Raw genomic sequence first — 20,987 nt, forward strand, 5'->3', positions numbered from 1 at the left:
ATAGGTATAGAGTATAGATGAGATGCAAAAGCAGTCCAACAAAGTAATTTTACCTACGAAATTAAATGAACTGCCTTGAATAACAGGACATTATTGATAATTTGTATCATATTGATGGTACTTGGACCTTGCAATTTATCAAACGTATCTATTCCAAGGTCGTTCAATGTGTAGTACTGGTATCTTTGGCTGTTGGGTTGGTGTGAAGTATTGGTTCAACCGGGTAAGTAGCCTCGACACCCATCCTGGAAGAAGGTCATGCTGATGACTAGAGTATGGAACTGATAATGACTACATGATTATGCCATTCGTTTGCAATTGTTATCGAGTACCCATACATATAGGATATTCACACTCAGTAATAATGATAAAACGCAAATAAGCCGTGGGTCCGGGAAATACGCATGAACACAAAAGTCGAATCGTGGAAAAAGATCTCAAGATGTGCGCAGGAAAGGGGAATACAACCCATATGCGCTGAGAAACAAGACACAACAAACACCAAAGAGATCACCATAGACAGAATACCACTAAGAATGAACACAATTCAACAAAACAATCGATGAAGGCATACGAGTGTAAGCGCACGGAAGCGCATGAACGGCTGAAAAAGATGATTAGTTGTCATCGTCAGCAGCCTCTGCGACCTTTCGGCGCGCTCGCTTGGGGCGAGACGGAACCGGTTCCTTCGGCTCCTCTTGAGCCTTTGCGGCCTTGGCGGGTCTGCCACGACGCTTGGGCACCTCTTCAGTCGCTTCTTCTGTCTCCTCGTCTTTCTGAGTAGCCTTGCGCTTGATGCCCTTGGCAGATTTGGCCGGGGCCTTCTCGGATGCGGCGACCTTGGCGACGCGGCCACGCTTCTTGGGCTCGACATTGGCGCTGTTGTCGACATCGGCAGTCTCAGCAGAAGCAGCCAAAGGAGCAGTTGTCTCTGCGTCTTCCTCGGCCGGCTTCTCTTCATCGTTGGCGTCTTCCTGGACGGCCTTCTTCCGACCTCTCTTGGCGGGCTTCACCTCGGCATCAGCCTTGGAGGGGCTTTCGGTGGTGGCGGGGACAGCCTTCTTGGTGGCGCGAGCCTTCTTGGGCTTCGCCTCTTCGGCATCAGTCTTGATAGGAGTTCCAGTGGCATCGGCATCTTTCTTGCTGGCACGAGCCTTCTTGGGCTTGTCCTCGGCATCAGCCTTAGATGGGCTTTCAGTTTCCTTTTCCTGTGATCGTATTAGCCAGAATCAAAGATTATATTTGGGAATTTTTACATCTTGCTTGCCCTTAGCGGCACGCTTGCCTGGAACGCGGAAGTGGCGGCAACCAGGGCGGTTCATCTCAATATCCTGATTCGATAAGTCAGCGGGAGAGATGCTAATAATACCAAAATAGCTGTGGAGTGATTAGCTGGGTATTCAAAACTCACACCCTTCCAGTCCTCATCATCAATGTGGCCATTTTCAACGGCACGGCGGACCTTCTCCTGGAACTCCTCGGGGATCTCATCGTAGCCATCCAGGAGGGAGTAGTCAGGCTTGCCATCACACATCTCCTCCCAGCCCGTCTTAATATTCTCAAGAACACGAGGAGTGGTACAGCCCCTTTGGAAACATCAGCTCCTCTGTGAATGATTTATGTAGACATTTGAGGTTGATTCAATTTGGTGCTTACCAGTGGCGCCACATGTAGGCCTGGATTTTCTCACCATCAACCCAGGTGCCTACACGGAGGGTGCCCTTTGGAATCTTTTCCTTGGCATCCTTGCATTCCTTGTTCTGACAACCAGCACGGTTGGAAGAAGCGAGCTCTGAGTAGATAGTTAGCTAAGCAAAATCAAAAGAATATCATACATTGTGAGAGGGGTTAGAGGGCATGCTATCTGGCGCAATATTATCCGCTGCGCTGCGACCAACTGGATAATCCCACGCCGCAACCCAGTGCGCGTAAATCTCGCGTCGCTGTATTCTGAAAGTACACAGGCTCTTTTTAAATCACAAAGACGCAGGGAAAATCCAAAAGAGTGCCATTCTTCAGGCGACATCAAGTAAACAGCGCAGACTTACCGAAACGATAAGGCATGGTTGGGGACACGGTGCCCAACCTCGCGGTGGCTTTTTGGAATGAAGCTAAGGCGAAGTCAATAGTAGACAAGTATTTCGCAGTAATTACCAGTTCACACTGGAAATGAAGGCTAAAACCTGGGAGAGATTGGGTTGGGTGGGAAATTTCTTGAAGAAGGGAAAAGGGTGGAGAGTGACGTGACGCCAGTCGCCAGCTCCAGCTGCAAATTAAACCCAAAAGTATGTCAGCCACAGCCAGCAAAGGGCATCCCATTTCTTCATTGACACTTAATTCTAGAATGTTTTAAGGAGATATACTGTTTCTAATAGTCTCTTATCTTATCGACCAGGGTTTCTTGTCAACTGGGACTTGGGCTTTGTCCGCTGCAGTAATACAGACCAGCGACCGTCGAGAGACATTCCAGCGAAATAAAGAATCGCCATCTGTAGCTCAAAGACCACAACACACAATATGGGGTTTAGCCTTCAGCACTCCAGCCTCTTCCCTAGTTCACACGTTTGATCGGATAATAAGGGTCATTTCGACTCAGAAACCGGGTAATGATTGTCATACCCATTCTATCCAAAGGCCCAGACTTGTGCATGTGCACCATAACTTTGCTAGTGTACAGGGGATCAACGATTCTTTGTCTTCCAATAGGGGGATTTTTCTTCTGAAGTAATTTTGTAAGCGATACATATCCTTTCTTCTTACTGGATTTCTAAAAAGGTCATCTCGACTAGTCTATGGTAGTTTGTATTGTACAACTCTAGACCTCTACATAATTGTCGTAGACCTCAATATAGGCATACCACTCAGTAATAGGAATTAATGTGATCATCTGGAATGATTTCATTTCTTGGGTAATAAGAGTCTCGAAAGCCATTGGGTGATGTAAACATTGCCATCGATGCTAAAACTACTTAACAAACCCAAATGCGGTTAGCGTGTCGCAGTTCAGATTTGGCGTCGCGAACTTCTTGACCATCCGACACCTCTCTCAGACCACCTCCTTCCGTCCCACATAGTTCGACTGAGAACGTTTTCCAAACAGAAGCAAAGCCTTGATCACTAGGCTAACACGCCAACTCTCTTACCCACCAATACTCAGTTGCTACCAAGCAAGGGAGAGCGCAAATTCACAAACCTACAAAGAAACGACAATAAAAGAACCAACTCGCACCCGGCCATAATGTCCGAGCCTGGCCCCGAGTCCCTTCCTACTAGCGCCGATCCCCGCAGCAAAAGGCCTACCAAACGTCGCGCCGTTACACCGCACTCCGAACTCGCAACAGAAATTACAACACTCTTCAAAGACCCATCAAAGGAGATCCGGCTCCCGGACACCAACCAACGCTCAGGATCCTTGCTGTCTGCGCCACCAGAGATTGTCACCAATGTCCAGGGCTCCTCGGCCGGAGCTGGCTCCGGCGAGTTCCACGTCTACAAAGCTAGTCGGCGGCGGGAGTATGAGCGGGTACGACAGATGGAAGCGGAGGTGAGCAAGGAGAAGAACGATGCAGAATGGGAGAAGGAGCGAGAGGAAGCAAAGAAGAAGGATGAACAAAAGACGGATAAGAATCGGCGGAGGAGAGAAAAGAAGAAGGCCGCGAGGGGGAAGCAGAAGAATACTGCAGGCGGCACGGAGGTTGATGGCCCTGCGCCGGGTATGGCGAAGGGACCGAGGGCTCCTGGTGTGCCACTGGCAACTGGCGGCGAAACTACGGATTCTGAGCCGCAGCATGTCGAGGAGGTCCCTGGTGTGATTATCCACGAGGAGGACTAAAGTCTAGAGACGCTTATATGGTCCTGTTGTACAATATTGATACCCAATTCTACTCGAAGAAACAAATAGAGCATGTACCGAAACTAAATTATTTCCTTGGGCCTTTTCGAGTACCAACGTAGTTGCCGCTATCACGCCAGATCGATCCTCTCGAGATAGAAGAACCTTGGAAGGCAAGATTTCGCAATATATATCAACGGCAGATGTATCTCCAACTAACTTATATTTGCATTTTTTTCAAGCAGTGGAGAGATCTACCGAAGGTCATGTTACCTTTTCCATGAATGGACTATCAGCAAATATCTTTAGTAGGTGTAGCATGATGCATCTTAGCGCAAAACACATAGATAAGGGCCTTTGTCAACGTCCGCCGGTCTTCCGTGCGGGGGCCACCTGGGCAGCACCCCAGTCTGGATTCCAGGCGCCGCGAAGTGATATCTGTAACCGAATCGAAGAATTCCTAACATATTGGAAATAAATGGTAATGCCAATTCTCATGCCTGGACTTGATCAATTGCTGTATCCTACTTCAGCCGTGATGAATGTGTTTTTCTACTAAATTTCGCCGCACGCTATCCACGCAGTCGCACGCGCTACGAAGTCAGAGTAGCTAGAAGACCAGGCAGCAATATCCTGATTTTGGATGCCTGTTTGAAAAACCTGCTACGCAAGCTCATCAACAGAAGCACTAATTTCATCTTCTCTTGTGACTTCTCTCCCAAACCCAAGCGTCAGCGCAGAAATGACCTTCAAAGCTCTCACGACGAACGCGGTCGAACTGCAGCAGCTACTCGAAGAATTTGAAACCACGAGCACTCATATTGTGGAAGAGTATTTGGCACAAATTGATCGCTATGAGCCTGCACTTAATGCGTTACTCTCGCCTGCCCCGCGGGATAAGGTCCTCAAAGTCGCCAAGGCCCGGGATGAAGAGCGCCAGAAAGGGCAAATCAGGGGACCATTTCATGGGATTCCTATAATTTTGAAAGACAGCTTTGTCACAGCGCCGGAGCTGGGCATGAGTACCACAGCTGGATCATATGCATTTGTCGGAGCCAAGGCGTCGAAGAATGGAGCAATCACTCAGCGGTTGATTGATGCTGGCTTGATTATCCTAGGAAAAGCTAATATGACTGTGAGTAGACATTCAAAATCCTAGGAAGGCAGATTCCATTAAAAGTTGTTTTAGGAATTCGCTGGGATGAAAATGACCATGATGATGCCCGGTTGGTCTGCTCATGGCGGTCAGACTTTCTCGCCGTATGTTGGGAAGATGGAGGAAAATGAGAATATACTGGGTCATTCAGTGAGTACATACTAGAGAATAAAAGAAGTCGATCATTTACACTGATACTCAACAGGCTCCTGGGGGCTCATCTACTGGTTCTGCGGTCGCTGTAGCCGCTGGGTTCAGCCCTCTTGCAATGGCCACTGAAACCATAGGTTCCATAGTGACTCCGTCAACACGCGCCGCTTTATATGCACTCAAGCCCACTACCGGGATCCAGGATACTACTGGGCTATACACCATGACGGACTTTTTTGATAGTCCGGGCCCAATGGCCAAATCGGCAGCTGATCTTCGCGTTCTTACTGAGATTCTACTGGGTCGCCCGTTCAGCTCCCCCCAAATAGGACCCTGGGAAGGGCTTTCAGTGGGCTTCTTGGACCCTAAACGTTGGAGCATTTCACCGGGCTTGTGTACTCAAGTTGAGGGTACAGCAGAGCAAATGGTACGTTATTCTCTCTCTTTCTACAAAGGTGTTCCGGGCTCTGACAGTTGAGTCTAGATAGATGAGTATGAAGAGATAATTTCCGCCTTGCGAAGCGGAGGCTGTCCTCTTAAATACCCGATCCATTGCAAAGATGCCACGATCTTGCCGAACTCTATATTGCCAATCGCATGTAGGTCACTGCAGCATCAGATAAAGTTAAGATGGCTAACGACTTCTAGATTGGGAGTTTAAGAATGTCTGCATCCCTAGATTTATTCGCTCATTCCAAGAGTGCTCTGTTACAAGCGTCGCAGACATAGTCAAGTTCAACAAAGAGAACAGCGAAAAGGCCCTCCCAGCACGTATGTTGACATAAGGAAATCATCCTACCATCTCGCAATGAAGAGTTACTAACAATATGCAGCATTCACTGAACAGAATGATCTTGAAGGGGCAATGCATACTAACGAAACAAGGGACAAAATAAATGAACTGAAAAAGGGCCTTCGTGGGGCAGCGAGAGATATTTTGGATGATCTATTTGAGAAGGAAAATATCAACATTTTGGCAGCTCCGGGAGACTCCTCATTATGTGTTCATGCAGCAGCAGCAGGTCAGAGTTATCAAGTTCACGTTAATTTCTTCGTTGCTAACTAGGAACCAGGCTATCCTGTCGCCACAGTGCCCATAGGACAACTTCACTACAATGACCGACCGTTCGGTCTATGTCTGGTGGCCAAGACGGACGAGGAGGATACCCTGTTGCAGTTCATGGGAGAGTACGAAAGCGTTGCTAAGCCTCGTCCGGTTCCCAAACTTTGGAAGCTGGCATGAAAGTGGTATATATCCAAAGTGCTTGGATCGCATTGAGGGCGACGTGAATGATATTGTTGAGTTGATGATTATAGCAGGCGCGTAGTTTGACATAGGAATATATAATGAAATCATTATGAAACAACCCGTTCTTCGAAAGGAGACGAGAGAGAGTCAAGCGATATATACCCATGAGGCAATCAACGAAAAGTCTTCCAAGGTTGCCAAGCAAGCATTTAGAAGCAGGAAGTCCCAACGTTCTATGAATAGAAGCATACCGGCAGATCTACCACAAAGACACACAGTCCTACTTCCAGAAGATTCAAAGAGCTCCCACTGAGGTCACTGCCTCACAGGAAGACCAAATTACTCACAGATTATGCTTCCTGGGAGGGTGACAAAGAGCACCCCAGTAACGTTCAAAGAAACGACGGTTATAGCTCAGAAGAGCATATCCCCGGCCTCTCACAATCAAAAAAAAAAAGGCAAAGAAAAAAGGAATCAAAAAGCCGACAAAACAAAGCGAACCGCACCGTCAGACTAGGCGATGATGCAGTGAGGGCAGTGAATAAGCAGGCTGACAACGTCCAGTATGACCCACGAATGTCATCTATGCATGATATGGGCGACGAAGCTGCCCTCGTAACGCTGGACCAGTGTTGACCAATATCAAGTGTAATAAAAAAAATTTAGTACAGAGGATAAAGGTGCCTGTAGATTGAAGCTGGAATATGTCATACCAACTCAGCAACTTAAATGTTCTTTGACCCCGCAAATTGTCAACAACTCTGCCCGGCATCTTGTCGTTGCTTCACTGTAGAGCTGGAGCCTGGTATTTCCCTAAAAGTCTATTGGGGAATGCAGTTAATAGCCAAGGTTTGGTAGTAAGGCTGCTGAGGTCGTATTCCCCGCTACTGCTTATGCTTATGCCATATTTTGTGGGGTTTATTGGACAGATATTACAGGCTAGGCTCTTCCAGTCCGATTTGTTTAGGCGCCCCTCCTCACCCAGAATAATGTACGATGAGCAATATCCTTTTCGGCAATGATGCTTATCAAGCCCGGAGAGTCGGCCTGTGGAACGAAAACCCCCAGTATGACCCCACTCTCCCCGACACAGTCAGCTTGATCGACATCATCATAACACAAAAGCCATCAACCTTTATTAAAGCCCCGCCTGCCATCCTAGGCTCTTCCCCATCCTTCCCGATTACCAACCGTAATGGCGAGCCATCTCTCCGCCCAGGAGGTTATTAAGGCCTTAGGATTGTCCCCACACCCGGAAAAAGGCTACTACCTAGAGACCTTCCGCGACCGCGACGAATCCAACGACAGCTCCCCTAGCACCTGTATTTACTATCTTCTTGAGGGCGAAGCTGGCCTCTCCAAGTGGCACCGTGTTCACAATGCCACCGAAATATGGCATTATTATGCTGGCGCCCCTTTACAACTTTCACTCTCCTGGGATGATGGAAAGCCCACCCGAGATTTTATTCTAGGGATTGATATTGCAAAAGTAAGCAGATCGCGTTTGTCCGATCTAATGCCCGTTTTACAGCCGGTTAAAAACAAATGCTAATATTTGAATGATTTAGGGCCAACGCCCTCAAGCTTTTGTGAAGCGTGGGGAATGGCAGCATGCAAGATGCTTAGGTGACTGGACACTCGTGGGTTGTACAGTGGCACCGGCGTTCCAGTTCGAATCTTTCGAGATGGCTGAGGAAGGGTGGGAGCCGCGGATGGCTTTATAACGTTAGATACTCGAAGTCAGATTGTGGGAGAGATTCGACTGATTTCTCCAGCGACCATAATGTTAAGAACCAGTTCAGAAGTGATGTTCGCCGAATATCCCAAGATTAGAACGTTACCCCCATGTTGTGTGACAAGTCACAGACATTGGTCATATCTATGGATTTTCCCCGTGTAGAAGATGAACCCATAATTTGGAAACAAGACATTAGATAGCCTTGTGACGAAGCTCTTTATGATCAACAAATACCACTGCCATAGCTTAGCAAGTCTGAATCGCTCTAGATATATACTGAGGCTAAGCCAAACTCCTAGACCATATTTTCTCGTCATCATTGCATAATCTTGAACAATTTAGTTCACACCGGGGTCAAGATTGCTGCATCTGCTTAAAGCCGGAATTCGTTTTTCTTTACTGTAAGAAGAGTCAATACTTAGACATATAAGTTATTATAGCGGGCAGTATATCGAGTCCCGGTCCTCGATATGAGGGTCTAGGCTATACATTATGCTAGATCTAAGACAACCTTAGCTACCGAGATTTGCACAGGTGTTGACAGGAGTGTAGATATAAAGGCTTGAATCAAAACGATACTTGCAGAATGCAATCCAATCCAGCATGAGTATTCTTGTTTTAGAGTTCAAATGTCAAGCAGTAAGCTTGAAATACTGATGGGACATCCCTGTTGGACGGAATTTGTGGTTAGAAACTCTATGAGCCGACGTCTCTTATAGAACAAAAGCCTCCCAACAAGCTTCTCATTTCCTTTATTCTCTCCCCCACTCGTTGATAGCTAGTTTCATAGATCTTAGATGTTACTATTTGCTCAAACAGATTCTTAGATCCGAAAATCTGCCTCTTGCGCACGGTCCTTAACCGTACCCTCGTATTCCTAGACGAACTGTAAGTACTAACTCCGAACCCAAAGCGATAAGCACGACCACTTCCAGTTCTATTATTACCTACAGCTGTTATGTTATGAAGTGATGCACTACCTACATGGCGTATTCTGATTTAGCTAGACACAATACGAGGTGGGGCTTACATAACTCCGATAGCCGAGCTCAGCCCGCGTCAGATCTTCGATAAGGAATGCACCTTGGAAGACATTGTTAATCTCACCAAGGTACACGTTACAGGTTCACCCGTCCGCTTGTACCTGGCCCCGTCAACCCCTCCTGTACGCCCAGACATGGTTGCCACAACGTCGGGGACCAGCAGCCCGGGCCGAGAGGCGGCTATCGGATTTGCCGAGGAGAACGATCGGCAAGATGAGACTACGGCTCTCCTTGGATCTCAAAAGTCCAAGAGTAACGATGTTCGCATATCGAGCACTTCGTATGGCTCATCACCAGAAGATGGCGGTGATTCCACAGAGGAGGATGAAAAACCTCTACCAACGACCCAAATTCTGTTGCTCTGCTATGCTCGGGCGATAGAGCCGCTGGCATTTTTCTCCATTTTCCCGTATGTCAGCCAAATGGTCCAGGAGAACGGACATGTCATAGCATCGGATATCGGTTTCTACTCTGGGCTCATCGAATCCCTGTTCTCTCTGACACAAGCTATTGTCATGATTTTCTGGGGTCGACTAGCCGATCGCATTGGACGCAAGCCAGTTCTGGTCTTCTCTTTGATCGGTGTCACCATAGCGACTGGTCTATTTGGATTGGCGAAATCGATCCCACAGATGATCCTGTTCAGATGCATTGCTGGCGTCTTTGCCGGGACTATTGTCACCATCCGAACTATGATTGCCGAGCACAGCACGCCGAAGACTCAGGCGAGAGCTTTCAGCTGGTTTGCCTTCAGTGGAAATTTGGGTATCTTCCTTGGGCCTCTGTTGGGTGGTGCTCTTGCCAATCCTGCAGTCCAGTACCCGGGTATCTTTGGGGGAATCCGTTTCTTCGAGGACTATCCCTACGCTCTCTCTAGTTGGGTGGTAGCTTTAGTGGGAGTTACTGCCGCCTTGTCTAGCGCCTTGTTCGTCGATGAAACATTAAAGAAGGACCCGACTGCTGCTGACCGCGATGGTGAAGAGGCCGTCTCTGAACCGCCTGCCCACAGCGATGACCTTTCCGCATGGCAGCTCTTGAAGGCTCCAGGGGTAAGCACCGTCATCTTCATATATGGCCACATCATGACCCTCGCTTTTGCCTACACGGCCATCGTCCCCGTATTTTGGTACACCCCCGTTGACCTTGGAGGATTTGGCTTCACGCCCATGCAAATCTCCTTGCTCATGGGCTTGAACGGCGCCGCTCAGGCTGCATGGTTGCTCCTGGTTTTCCCTCCACTGCAGAAGAGGATTGGTTCGAACGGAGTGATCCGCCTTTGCGCCGCTGCCTATCCTTGTTTTCTTTTGACGATGCCTGTCGGCAATATACTATTACGGACAGGAACTGATGCAGCTATTAAATCGTTTTGGGTCTTTACACCGGTGGCGTTGGTTTTTGGTTGCGGTGTGAGCATGTCCTTCACCGCGATTCAACTTGCCCTCAATGATGTGTCACCTTCGCCGCGGGTCCTTGGTACGCTGAACGCTCTGGCTTTGACTGGCAGCAGTGCTCTACGGGCTTTCTGCCCCGCCCTCTTCACCACCCTCTATGCGCTGGGGGCGAGAACACAGCTGGCAGGAGGCTATGCTATCTGGATATTCCTAGCTCTTCTTGCTTCTGGTCTGTCGTTCGTAGCGAAATACTTGCCAGAGCCCAAGCAGGCTCACAAGCGCCGGAGCACCGAATAAGCTTGGTAGGTTCTGAGCTAGCTGAATTTAGCATGGCCTAAAAAGAAATTAGTGGTCTTGTTCGTCATTTTTAGTTTCCTGTCTACTAGCCAGTTGTCATTTACTGCATAATACATTTGTGATAGAGATCCAGGAATGCATCTGATGGCCATTCATTAAGCTGGCCAGTAGTGTACAGGGAGTACCCATATGACAGTTCATTTTGGTCTAGGATGTTCATACAAGAAAGAAAAACCTCAAAGCCAGTCGTGTAGCATTATGTACGGACATCAGGTGCATGAATCATCTTTTTTTGTCTTACTCATCTATTACTTTACTCGCCACCACCGGGGGCGCCAACTTGTTGAGCCGACTTGCCGCTGCAAATATCGTCGACACGGAGGAGCAGGCACGCGGACTAATATCAAAGTTAGTTAATCGTATATTGGCGGGGAGTGATTCAAGTAGCTTACCTCGACCGCGGTCTTAATACTCTGGAGCTTGACAGCCTCAGGCTCCCACACACCGTACTCGTTCATATCCACCAGGTTGCCAGAATCACCATCCAGACCCCAGGTGTTGTGGCCCTCGACGTGCTTGGCACGCAGGCGAGTCAGAACACGGATGGGGCTAGCGCCAGCGTTCTGGGCCAGTGTGCGGGGAATGACCTCCATGGCGTCAGCAACGGCCTTGTAGGGCCACTGCTGGACACCCTCGATGGAACGGGCAAGCTGGCTTAGCTTCACGGAAACAGCCATCTCGACGGCACCACCACCGGGGCAAAGACGGGGGTTGAAGATGACGTTACGTGCAACTCCCATGGCGTCGTGGAGGTTGCGCTCGATCTCATTCAGGATATCCTTGGACGGGCCACGTAGCAGGATGGTGCAAGCCTTAGGGGAGTCGCACTTGCGCATAAATGTGAAGTACTCATCACCAATCTTCTCAATCTCAAACAGTCCACAGCGAGTACCGATATCCGACTCCTGGATGTCATCGACACGGTTAACAATGGTAGCGCCGGTGGCACGGGCAATACGGTTGTTGTCTGTCTTCCGCACCCGGCGGAGAGCGGTGATGTTGGCCTTCATGAGGAAGTGCTGTGCAAGATCTGTGGAAGACAAAAGGGCGAAAAATTAGCCATATGATCCTACCCACAACAACAGAGATTGGATCCCATACCAGAAACACCCTTCTCGGTGATGACAACGTCGGGCTTGCATGCCAAGATGGCGTCACACATGTGCTTAACCTGCTCCTCCTCGATTTGCAGGATGCGGTTCCAGTCGTCCTCCTTGGAAACCTCAATGTTTGTCTGAGACTCTCCCTTCTTGTACTCCAGAGGGCAGTCGAGCAAAAGAATACGGGGGTTCTCGATTCTCCTCCGCATCTTGGGGTGAGTAATATCCTTGTTGACCATGACACCGTCGATGACCTCGGAGTCCTCGATTTGACCACCGGGGATCTTCTCAATACGAGCGTAGCGCTTGATATCAACCTCCTGCTTTCCACCACCAACGTCAAAGGAAACTGTCCGCACTGCGGTCAATGCCAGATTGCACATCAGGTCGGACCACCGCGAAACGAACTTCGTGCCAATGGAGGCCTGGATAAGGCTGGCCATGGCCTTATCGTCGTGAATGTCAACGGGTCTGGAGACCTCTCCGACAATTGTAAGGGCATCGGCAAGGGCGCGCTTGAATGCGGAGATGATAACGACGGGGTGGATGTTGCGTTCGAGTTGAGGGAGTGCCTGAGCGAGCATCTCACCAGCTAATAAAGAGTCAGAGAGCCTTTAAATGATCCTGTAGGTGACCGAAAGCATACCCAAGATAATGACAGTTGTGGTTCCGTCTCCGACCTCCTCATCCTGGGTACGGCTGAGCTCGATCATGCTCTTGGCCGCAGGGTGCGACACCTCGATCTCTCGGAGGATAGCGTGGCCATCGTTAGTCAGGACAATACCACCCATTGGGTCAAGCAGCATCTTCAACATGGCTTTGGGACCGAGACATGACCGAATGATGTCGGCAACACTGGCGGGGGAAAGTTGTATTAGTATCTGACGGAGTGCATAACGGTATGATCGAAGGAACGAGAATGAGAGTAAGCGTACGTCTTGGCAGCAGTAATGTTGGAAAGCTGTGCCCGGCGACCAACCTGTCGGTCGCCAGCATTGGTGTCTATTCAGGGGACGGTCCGTTAGTGAATGCCGTCAGAACAATTTCGGGGAAAAGAGGGGCACGCACTCATCACCACCACCGGAGCTTGCATATTGGCGGTAGTATTATGTGTCAAGGGGGAGAACGGAATGAAGTCAAGCCAGATGCTGAACAAAACTCCCGATGAACAGAGAGAAGGCTAACTCGGAACCGCGTTGATGTCGCCCGCATCCTAAATTTCCAAAGTGGGAGCTCCCTGGCACTAAACCCAAACGGGTAGGGACAAACCAAGCAAACAAGAACTACATCGAAATCATTGCAAATCATCAAATCTCATCCACTATAGATTATGCACTTATCAAGGTCAATTGAGTTGAATGAATATGATACATATGTGGTAATTGGAAATTCCGGTACATCGAACGAATACATCTTGCAAATATTGTACAGTGTTCTCCCCTCATACAGATTGATGGGCCCTCGAAAGCCACGTCTTTCAACACATAATGTACGGCGGTTGGACGAAATGGCCATCATAGACCCCACTTAATACTCCCGGCTTTCTCCAATGTCCACCACATCAAATACGCCCTTTTCGGGCAGACCAAACCGTTTCAGGGCAGTCTTCAGCTTCTCGGGCGGCTCAAGGACATCTTCCTCGGTCAGAACCCAAGTTCCCCAGTGAATACCAAGTGCATTCTTGCATTTAGTATCTTGGAAGATTGAGACCGCATCATGCGGATCACCGTGGGCAGGACTCCACACATGGCGAGGAGCGTATGCGCCGATCGGAATCAAGCCAAGATCAAATGGACCCCGAAACTCACCCACTTGCTTGAACGCAGGGCACACAGGGAAGTCGTACTTCGGGTCATGATCATCCTCTCCTTCAGGAAGCTCAGTAACTGGCCGATACCCAGTGTCTCTGTTCAGCAATACCTCGTCAGCATTGTCACCAGCCGGGGTTAGAAGCATAACATACCCTGCAAAATAAACCTTCTTGCCCTCGGATTCAATAGCCCAAGAGCACCATAAAGTCTTGTTTCTGTCAAACGGACCACGAGCACTAACATGCTGACAAGGTAAGGAGCTGAGCCGGGCCGTAATTTCAGAGGCCTCTGGATGCCCCTCACCAACAGCCTCGACCTTTGTCTCCTTTGTCGTTGGAGACAAGGTAATATCGCACTCCTCCCACCAGTCCAGCTCCGTGACCTTCTTGATGCCACATTGTTCGAACCATGTCTTGTTGCCAAGTGGGACAAAAAAGTGGCAGTTGGGATGCTTCTTCGCGATTGCTGTGACCGTGTGGTAAGATAAATGATCGTAATGGTTGTGCGAAATTACAACGGCGTCGATCAAGGGGATATCGGTGGGCTTGCAGGGTGCGTCAGTGAAGCGTTTGGGCCCTAGCATGTTGTACGGTCCACAGCGCTCCTCAAGAACTGGATCGAAGAGCACCCGAAGGCCGCTGGGAAACTCAATATAGTAGGCTGCATGGCCTAGCCATGTTGCGCGCAAATTGGTGGTGTCACGACTGGGAAGGAATTCAGGTGTTCGAACAGGTACTGTCGGACCGCTAGTATCTGGGACATTGGCCTTGCCGGTCAAACGGCGCCTGCAAAAGTTTTCAATTAATATTTTATCATCGGTACCTAGGATTCTTGACCTACATCATTACCTCCCCCACACTTTTGATGCTCACATCTCGCCATGAGCTGCCAAACAATAGCCTTGGGTCAGTGTCATGCCATACAAGTAAAATAAAAGGCATAACTCACTCCCATGGATTTCTGAATCCAGACTTGGAATGATGGCTCTTCTTCGACGCGTCCTCTGGAGCTGGTCTAGTTGGAGTTGTAGCGACAGTAAGGGCGTACAAAATTTGTGTCGTAGTTGAACTCATGTTGCGAACAGACATATAGGGCCGGGTGATGGGCTGGAAAAAACGAGGAAAGCCACGCATGGGGGGCAGAGTCTCTTTTTAAATACCACCCCCTAGGATCAATTCGATCGCGTGGCTTACGGCGTTGTGATTGAAGGAATGCCGGAGGCAGAAAATGCCACTGGAGCTAAATCCACTCCGTTTCTCCGTTCACGATAAACCCGATTATCTCCGTGTCAGCCAACACATGGATTCGAAACTGATGGGCTTATATTCTAATCATTGCTAGTTTTGGACGCTGTCAAAAATATCTATAGAATCAAAAAACAAGGAATCGAGCATATAGAACCATGTGTTGCCGATCATTCCCATGGCTTGTCACTGTTGCACAACCGGGGGATCACTCGGGCCGTTAAAACTCCGATATCTTGACTTTCTTATCGTTCTTGGTCTTTTGATTTACCACCAGACATCTTGATCCCGCCATGGAGTCCGGCGTATCCAATGCTGGGTCTAGTGCTGCAGTTGCGCCAGCGCCATCTGCAGCTGACTTGATTCTCCAACAGAGAGCACAAGCCCTCCATAATGCGCCGTCAGCTCAGATTGGGGACGGTAGTCTCTGGTCGCAATTAACATCTAATCCCTTGTTCACAGCTGTACGTCTTTATCGAGCTACACCTTTCAAGATTGGACACTGACAAAACTTCATTCAGGGCTTCGGCCTCGCAGGTTTAGGAGCGGGACTCACCTTTGCGCAACGGGGTCTTCGTCAAGGCGCCGCCTTGTTACGTCGCCGTATGTTAGTTGACGTCGAGATAAGCATCAAGGACGATTCATACCCATGGTTCCTCCACTGGATGACCCTATACCAGCAATCACAATTAGGTGCGACCCGCGCAGCCACCAACTCCAGCTACCTAGACCGTCTTCTTCAGAAAATGACACCCGGGATGCGCCATCTCTCTATCCAAACCCAAAAGGTGGAACACTCCAATGGCGCGATGAACACACATTTCTCTCTGGTGCCGGGACCAGGCAAACACGTCCTACGATACAAGAACGCATTCATTTTTGTCAATCGCGTACGCGAAGCCAAGTCTCGTGATCTCCAGACCGGAAAGCCATGGGAGACGATCACTCTTACTACCCTCTACTCCCATCGTCACGTCTTTGAAGACCTCTTTACCGAGGCGCATGCATACGCGGCCAAATCCCACGAAGGAAAAACAACGATTTATAATAGTTGGGGTACAGAGTGGCGGCCATTCGGCAACCCGCGGCGCAAGCGTCCACTAGATTCTGTGATCCTAGCGGAGGGCGTCAAGGAGCGTATTGTGGAAGATGTTCAGGACTTTATCTCAAGCTCATCTTGGTATTACGACCGCGGTATTCCGTATCGACGCGGTTATCTGTTGTACGGACCACCCGGGACAGGCAAGAGTTCTTTCATTCAAGCGCTGGCAGCTGAGCTTGACTACGATATTGCAATTTTGAATCTTAGCGAACGTGGGCTGACCGATGATCGATTGAACCACCTTCTGACTATTGTTCCGAAACGAACCTTGGTTCTGCTGGAGGATGTGGATGCAGCTTTCTCCAATCGCCGTACGCAGTCTGACGATGACGGTTATCGCGGGGCAAACGTGACCTTTTCCGGTCTATTGAACGCGCTTGACGGAGTGGCTAGCGCCGAGGAACGCATTGTCTTCCTCACCACCAATCACGTCGAGCGGCTTGATGAGGCCTTGGTCCGACCGGGGCGCGTGGATATGACTGTTCGGCTTGGCGAAGTATCGCGCTATCAGGTTGGACGTCTCTGGGACCGGTTCTATGAAGATATTGACACCAAGGGCGCCCATCGAAAGCTGTTTCTTGATCGGCTCCAAGAGCTGGGCCTGATCGAGGATGAGAATGGCCACAAGGCTGATCGCTCCAGGAGCACTAGTGCTGCGGCCCTTCAAGGGCTGTTCTTGTATAATAAAGGAGATATGGAGGGTGCGATCGCCATGGCCGAGGGACTTACCTATTCGGTGCATGATGAGGCTATGGAGAATAGCCAGGGTCCCGAGTAACTGTAGCATTATGATGTAAATATCCCAAAATGTATAGATATCCTGTTCTTACCTGCAATTTCTGCAGCCTTCGTCCAATCCGCCTTCTGCTGTGCCGCCTCGGCCGGTTGCATGCGCCGAATCTACAGGTCCATGAACTTTACGGTGAGATCTCTGCAGAGCCCGACCACCAATCGCCGTTCCGGACCCTAAATATTTAGGGATTTAGTCACCTGGGCCACCAATCATTTGGCCCGGCCGAAGCGCTTCTGCAGTCACTATCCCCCGTCTCACCACCTTGGCCAATCAGATTCGGCACGGGCTAAGCGCCCACCCCAAAAATAGGGTTTATCACGTACTATGACCATGCATTGTGGAATCGCGCAAAGGTATCGATGCCCATCAAAGCAAACGGATATATGTCAATCGAAACATCCCCCTGGTCGCGTTCTTTTGCAACCTTGAGTCCATCCCGGGTAACCGAATCTACTTTCCAGTGGAGCGCGGATCTATATACAGCATATACTCCAAATACCATAGCCATGAGTCAATTTCAATTATTTCCACCGCCATCAACAGAGGTGAAGCCCAAGAATCCGTTTCGCAAGGGTGCCCACAAACCCGTCGCAAAGGCAGAACCCGGACCTTCGATACCTCTCAATGAAATCAAATCTTCTCCGCAAACAACAGAGTCGGTGCTGTTCCAAATTATTGAAGATACACAGTCTCTTCCCCCTCCCCCTCCATTACCAGCACATCTCGCGCGGTCAAAGTCTCCGGCGAAATCGGTGTCATCTCATGATTCCCAATCTGCACGTAGCCGAAGTCGTCAGGACAACCAGTCGAGCCACAAAGCCTTGCCTTCTCAGAGCAGTTTGAGCAATAGCAGTGGTAGTTTCCGGACGACCACTTCGGCTACTTCACCTGAGTCATTTCAGTCATCTGTTTCCCCAATCCCAATGAAATCGATGTTTCCCCAGTTTGATCCCAACATACCCCTCAGTCAACAAAACTACAAGCCCCAAATGCCTGGCAGTACACCAGAATCAAAGGCAAAGCCACCTCGGCCTAAGCTTACGCTGTCACCAACATCCGAGATCGACCAGGTTCTTGGACCAAAGACTGTGCCTGCGAGCGTGCTCAATTTTCCGACCGGAGTGTTGGACCCGGAAGAGGCCCGATTTTCGTCGCCGCAAGAGTTAGAGATGCTATGGGAAGCTGCCAATGGCCAACGACCCCAGAATATCTGTGGATCATTTAATCTACGTCTGAAAAAGTGAGTTCGCGATACTATTGGTGGTAGCTTGTAACTGATTATATGTTAGAACTGGGCCGGCAACCTTCGTTTTTGGTAATACAGAGCAACCATTCTATACGCTACAAACATACTCCAACGACGAATTGTCTATATCTCGCAGTGCGCCATCAAACCCCGAGAATGATGTTCCTATCATGACATTGAGCCTTGAGAATCGCAGTCGCCGCGAACACCCCAACGACGGACTTGTCGCGCTTCTCTTTTCACGGCTAGCGGCCATTCTTGCTATTGAGCAGGCTGATGAAGTCAGTAAACAACATCAACTTTCAGGCTCAGAGTCTTCTGAAGTCGAAAGAAATGCTCTGAAGCAGGCCGCAGCCCAGGAGTCTTGTCGGCTATCCTGGAATCGCAATCTGAGACTTTATGAACTTCGGCATCCCTCGCTATCCAAACGACACCTTCCAGCCCTAGTCGGGGCCGCGGGGATCCCTCTCTCTCCTGTACAGGCCCAGTCTTCTGGTATACTATATATCACTGTCTCTACCCCGTCTAGCGATAGCAACCTCAAACAGCCACCGACAATCATTGTTACTGGACCGATCTCATCCTCATCTATGGAGGCCGCAACACAAGCTGCTAATCCACGCACGTCTATCCTACCCGTAACTGACTCGAATGACCCACTTGCGACTTTGGACTTTGCCACTCGAACACTTTCCATCTCCCCAGCTGCTGTTATTTCCACTATTCCCTCACTATATGCCGTCGACTCTTTAATCGCTGCAATGTTGGCCGTGGCTGTATCGGATGAAGCTACCAACCCCATTTTAGCAAACATGGAACTTGGATCCCCCAAATCAATGGTCTCAAGCATCACACCAAAGTCACGGCAGGAAGGACAGTTCCGCGGAAGATTGGTCACAACCCTAGCAGAACGTGAAGACTATGCCGAGAGTCTCGAGCTGGCATCTCAGATTGAAGCAGCCAAAGCCAAACAGGATGGGCCGAAAACAAACGGCCTCTTGAAATTCTGGAATCGGTACAAGTCTTCGCCGCAGGAAGTCGAACAGAAACCAAAGTCCAATAAGAAGCAAAAGAACCAGAAGATTGTGGTTGAGGAATTTGACCTGGAGAAGTATGGCCGATACGGGCATTCTTCGTCGCGGGAAGGGGAGAAGTTACCTGGCATCGTGAGGGGCATATTGAAAATTCTCTTCTTTGGCTTGGACTTGATCGTAAGAATGTTAACACTTTTTGTCAAGATTTTGGCATGGATTTTGGTTCATTCCACACGCTGTGTGACAAGTGAGAAGTTCTAAGCTGGACTTGGAGCAATTTTGCGTTCTCTTTTTTTTTTTTTTGTTATTCTTGGTTCAGTGTGGATTGAAGCGATGGAGTCCAGTATGCTTTTTGTTATACCCAATGAACGATGTTTTGCTTTGGCTATTTCCAGAATCTGCGTCTTGAAGCTGCAAGATGTGCTTTTCCATCCATACATTCCTTCGATAGCTATGTCCTGCAGCGTGTAGAATGTCCCAGCGGTCCGAAACGTCAGCGGCTGATATTTCCAGATGCCCGTGTGGGGCTAGAGGAGTATTTATCATAATTGCGCCATTCATTATTGGGTGCACACCGGCGACGGTCCCGCCAAGGCCTACTGAAGAGGGGAACGTTCGATGGCAGCAGACTCGAAGATGTGCCGTCGATCCAGCCGTAGATCCAGCAATGGCAAAAATCACACCCACGATGACGGCAACACGATTCACAGAGCGAGAGTCCACCAGTGAGAACCAGGTATGAGAGGGTTAGAAGCCTTGGAGGGTATCTTTTGATACTATCACTAGCTGCTGAGTCTTGTGTACTAACACCTGCCTAGGTGGGCATAGTGTATGAATACAGACCAATAATCGTAACTTCGTATATTGACGTAATAGATAGGGGGAAGGGTCTCCTAGTATGTACTTTATACCATGATCGCCACATAGCCGCAAGCTCAGACCCGCTTGGGCCCTTTTGCTGTGGACCCAATCGGAGCTTACTTACCACAATCAAGCTCGCTTGCTGGTAGCATCACGTCAATAGAATATGGCAAATCGATTACGTACAGATTTCAAAAATCGGTTATGAAGCTTGGCGCTCGCAGTGGCGGAGTTTTCCATTAGTGCTTACCGTGCTGCTAGCTATACGATGTTTCAAGATTCCACTTTGTATGCCAGGGCGGAGAGGTTGCTGGAAGGCACCTCAATTTCGGAGAACTCATCTCTTTGAGCGAAGCGTTGATATATCATTCATCAGTTTTTTTCATAATAATGTTATTGCGCGGTTCCGTACACATGTGCGCACTGGCGAGATTTTTTAACTACTTCCAATAACAGGGTACTGAGATCTCCGCTATCGGAGCGGCAAGTGGGTTACATCGCGCCGAGCCAAGACCTTTTCGGAGAGGGGCCGGCCCGTCAGACGCTTGAATGAGCGGGCCGTGACAGCCCTCAGGCGAATAGTACGAGTCAGATCTGGACACGATAATCATTGATGCTCATATCTACGTATATTTGCTTAGTTCAACTCCAAGTGCAAGCTAGTACCCTCAGGGACTGGCCTGCGTTGTGGCAATCGAGACTGTGGATATGTATTTTCAACCACTCGCACTGCACGTCCGAGTGCCTGGGGGGCCTTCGGCAAGAATCATCATATTCCGATTGTGGAGGCCCAATGGATTTTCGATGCTTCTATTTCCCCCCGATTTAGGCTGCGCGTTGTTGGAACACCTACCTGTTAAGCAAGCTTATAATGAGCTAA

At 49.2% G+C, this 20,987-nt stretch overlaps 9 protein-coding genes across 9 annotated transcripts; 6 read left to right on the forward strand and 3 right to left on the reverse strand.

The window, feature by feature from the left end:
- Positions 1-617: 617 nt before the first annotated feature.
- N7503_008732 (PARP-type zinc finger-containing protein) lies at positions 618-2,064 on the reverse strand (the record flags this gene model as incomplete). Its single annotated transcript, XM_057068279.1, has 5 exons — positions 618-1,208; positions 1,257-1,331; positions 1,412-1,586; positions 1,657-1,792; positions 2,049-2,064. 5 exons carry the CDS (start codon positions 2,062-2,064, stop codon positions 618-620), a joined length of 993 nt encoding a protein of 330 aa, XP_056919134.1.
- Positions 2,065-3,238: 1,174 nt separating this feature from the next.
- Positions 3,239-3,832, forward strand: N7503_008733 (PRKRIP1 family protein; the record flags this gene model as incomplete). The annotated part of the gene is made up of 1 exon (XM_057068280.1): positions 3,239-3,832. The coding sequence occupies one exon, from the start codon at positions 3,239-3,241 to the stop codon at positions 3,830-3,832; it is 594 nt and encodes a 197-aa protein (XP_056919135.1).
- Positions 3,833-4,574: 742 nt separating this feature from the next.
- Positions 4,575-6,381, forward strand: N7503_008734 (amidase signature enzyme; the record flags this gene model as incomplete). Its single annotated transcript, XM_057068281.1, has 7 exons — positions 4,575-4,967; positions 5,022-5,138; positions 5,194-5,565; positions 5,623-5,737; positions 5,787-5,909; positions 5,972-6,160; positions 6,212-6,381. 7 exons carry the CDS (start codon positions 4,575-4,577, stop codon positions 6,379-6,381), a joined length of 1,479 nt encoding a protein of 492 aa, XP_056919136.1.
- Positions 6,382-7,582: 1,201 nt separating this feature from the next.
- On the forward strand, positions 7,583-8,111 carry N7503_008735 (cupin domain-containing protein; the record flags this gene model as incomplete). The annotated part of the gene is made up of 2 exons (XM_057068282.1): positions 7,583-7,876; positions 7,956-8,111. The coding sequence occupies 2 exons, from the start codon at positions 7,583-7,585 to the stop codon at positions 8,109-8,111; spliced, it is 450 nt and encodes a 149-aa protein (XP_056919137.1).
- A 1,191-nt stretch (positions 8,112-9,302) lies between these two features.
- N7503_008736 (MFS transporter) lies at positions 9,303-10,856 on the forward strand (the record flags this gene model as incomplete). Its single annotated transcript, XM_057068283.1, has 1 exon — positions 9,303-10,856. The coding sequence occupies one exon, from the start codon at positions 9,303-9,305 to the stop codon at positions 10,854-10,856; it is 1,554 nt and encodes a 517-aa protein (XP_056919138.1).
- A 313-nt stretch (positions 10,857-11,169) lies between these two features.
- Positions 11,170-13,109, reverse strand: N7503_008737 (chaperonin-containing T-complex subunit CCT3; the record flags this gene model as incomplete). The annotated part of the gene is made up of 6 exons (XM_057068284.1): positions 11,170-11,253; positions 11,309-11,946; positions 12,018-12,608; positions 12,663-12,871; positions 12,952-13,018; positions 13,085-13,109. 6 exons carry the CDS (start codon positions 13,107-13,109, stop codon positions 11,170-11,172), a joined length of 1,614 nt encoding a protein of 537 aa, XP_056919139.1.
- Positions 13,110-13,543: 434 nt separating this feature from the next.
- N7503_008738 (uncharacterized protein) lies at positions 13,544-14,960 on the reverse strand (the record flags this gene model as incomplete). The annotated part of the gene is made up of 4 exons (XM_057068285.1): positions 13,544-13,922; positions 13,980-14,612; positions 14,668-14,712; positions 14,776-14,960. 4 exons carry the CDS (start codon positions 14,958-14,960, stop codon positions 13,544-13,546), a joined length of 1,242 nt encoding a protein of 413 aa, XP_056919140.1.
- Positions 14,961-15,364: 404 nt separating this feature from the next.
- Positions 15,365-16,951, forward strand: N7503_008739 (bifunctional AAA family ATPase chaperone/translocase BCS1; the record flags this gene model as incomplete). The annotated part of the gene is made up of 2 exons (XM_057068286.1): positions 15,365-15,535; positions 15,593-16,951. 2 exons carry the CDS (start codon positions 15,365-15,367, stop codon positions 16,949-16,951), a joined length of 1,530 nt encoding a protein of 509 aa, XP_056919141.1.
- A 521-nt stretch (positions 16,952-17,472) lies between these two features.
- On the forward strand, positions 17,473-19,507 carry N7503_008740 (uncharacterized protein; the record flags this gene model as incomplete). Its single annotated transcript, XM_057068287.1, has 2 exons — positions 17,473-18,206; positions 18,256-19,507. 2 exons carry the CDS (start codon positions 17,473-17,475, stop codon positions 19,505-19,507), a joined length of 1,986 nt encoding a protein of 661 aa, XP_056919142.1.
- Positions 19,508-20,987: the final 1,480 nt, after the last annotated feature.

Source organism: Penicillium pulvis, assembly GCF_028828015.1.
Source record: "Penicillium pulvis strain IBT 33274 chromosome Unknown contig_7_segment1_segment0, whole genome shotgun sequence".
In the NCBI taxonomy this organism is placed as follows: Eukaryota; Fungi; Ascomycota; class Eurotiomycetes; order Eurotiales; family Aspergillaceae; genus Penicillium; species Penicillium pulvis.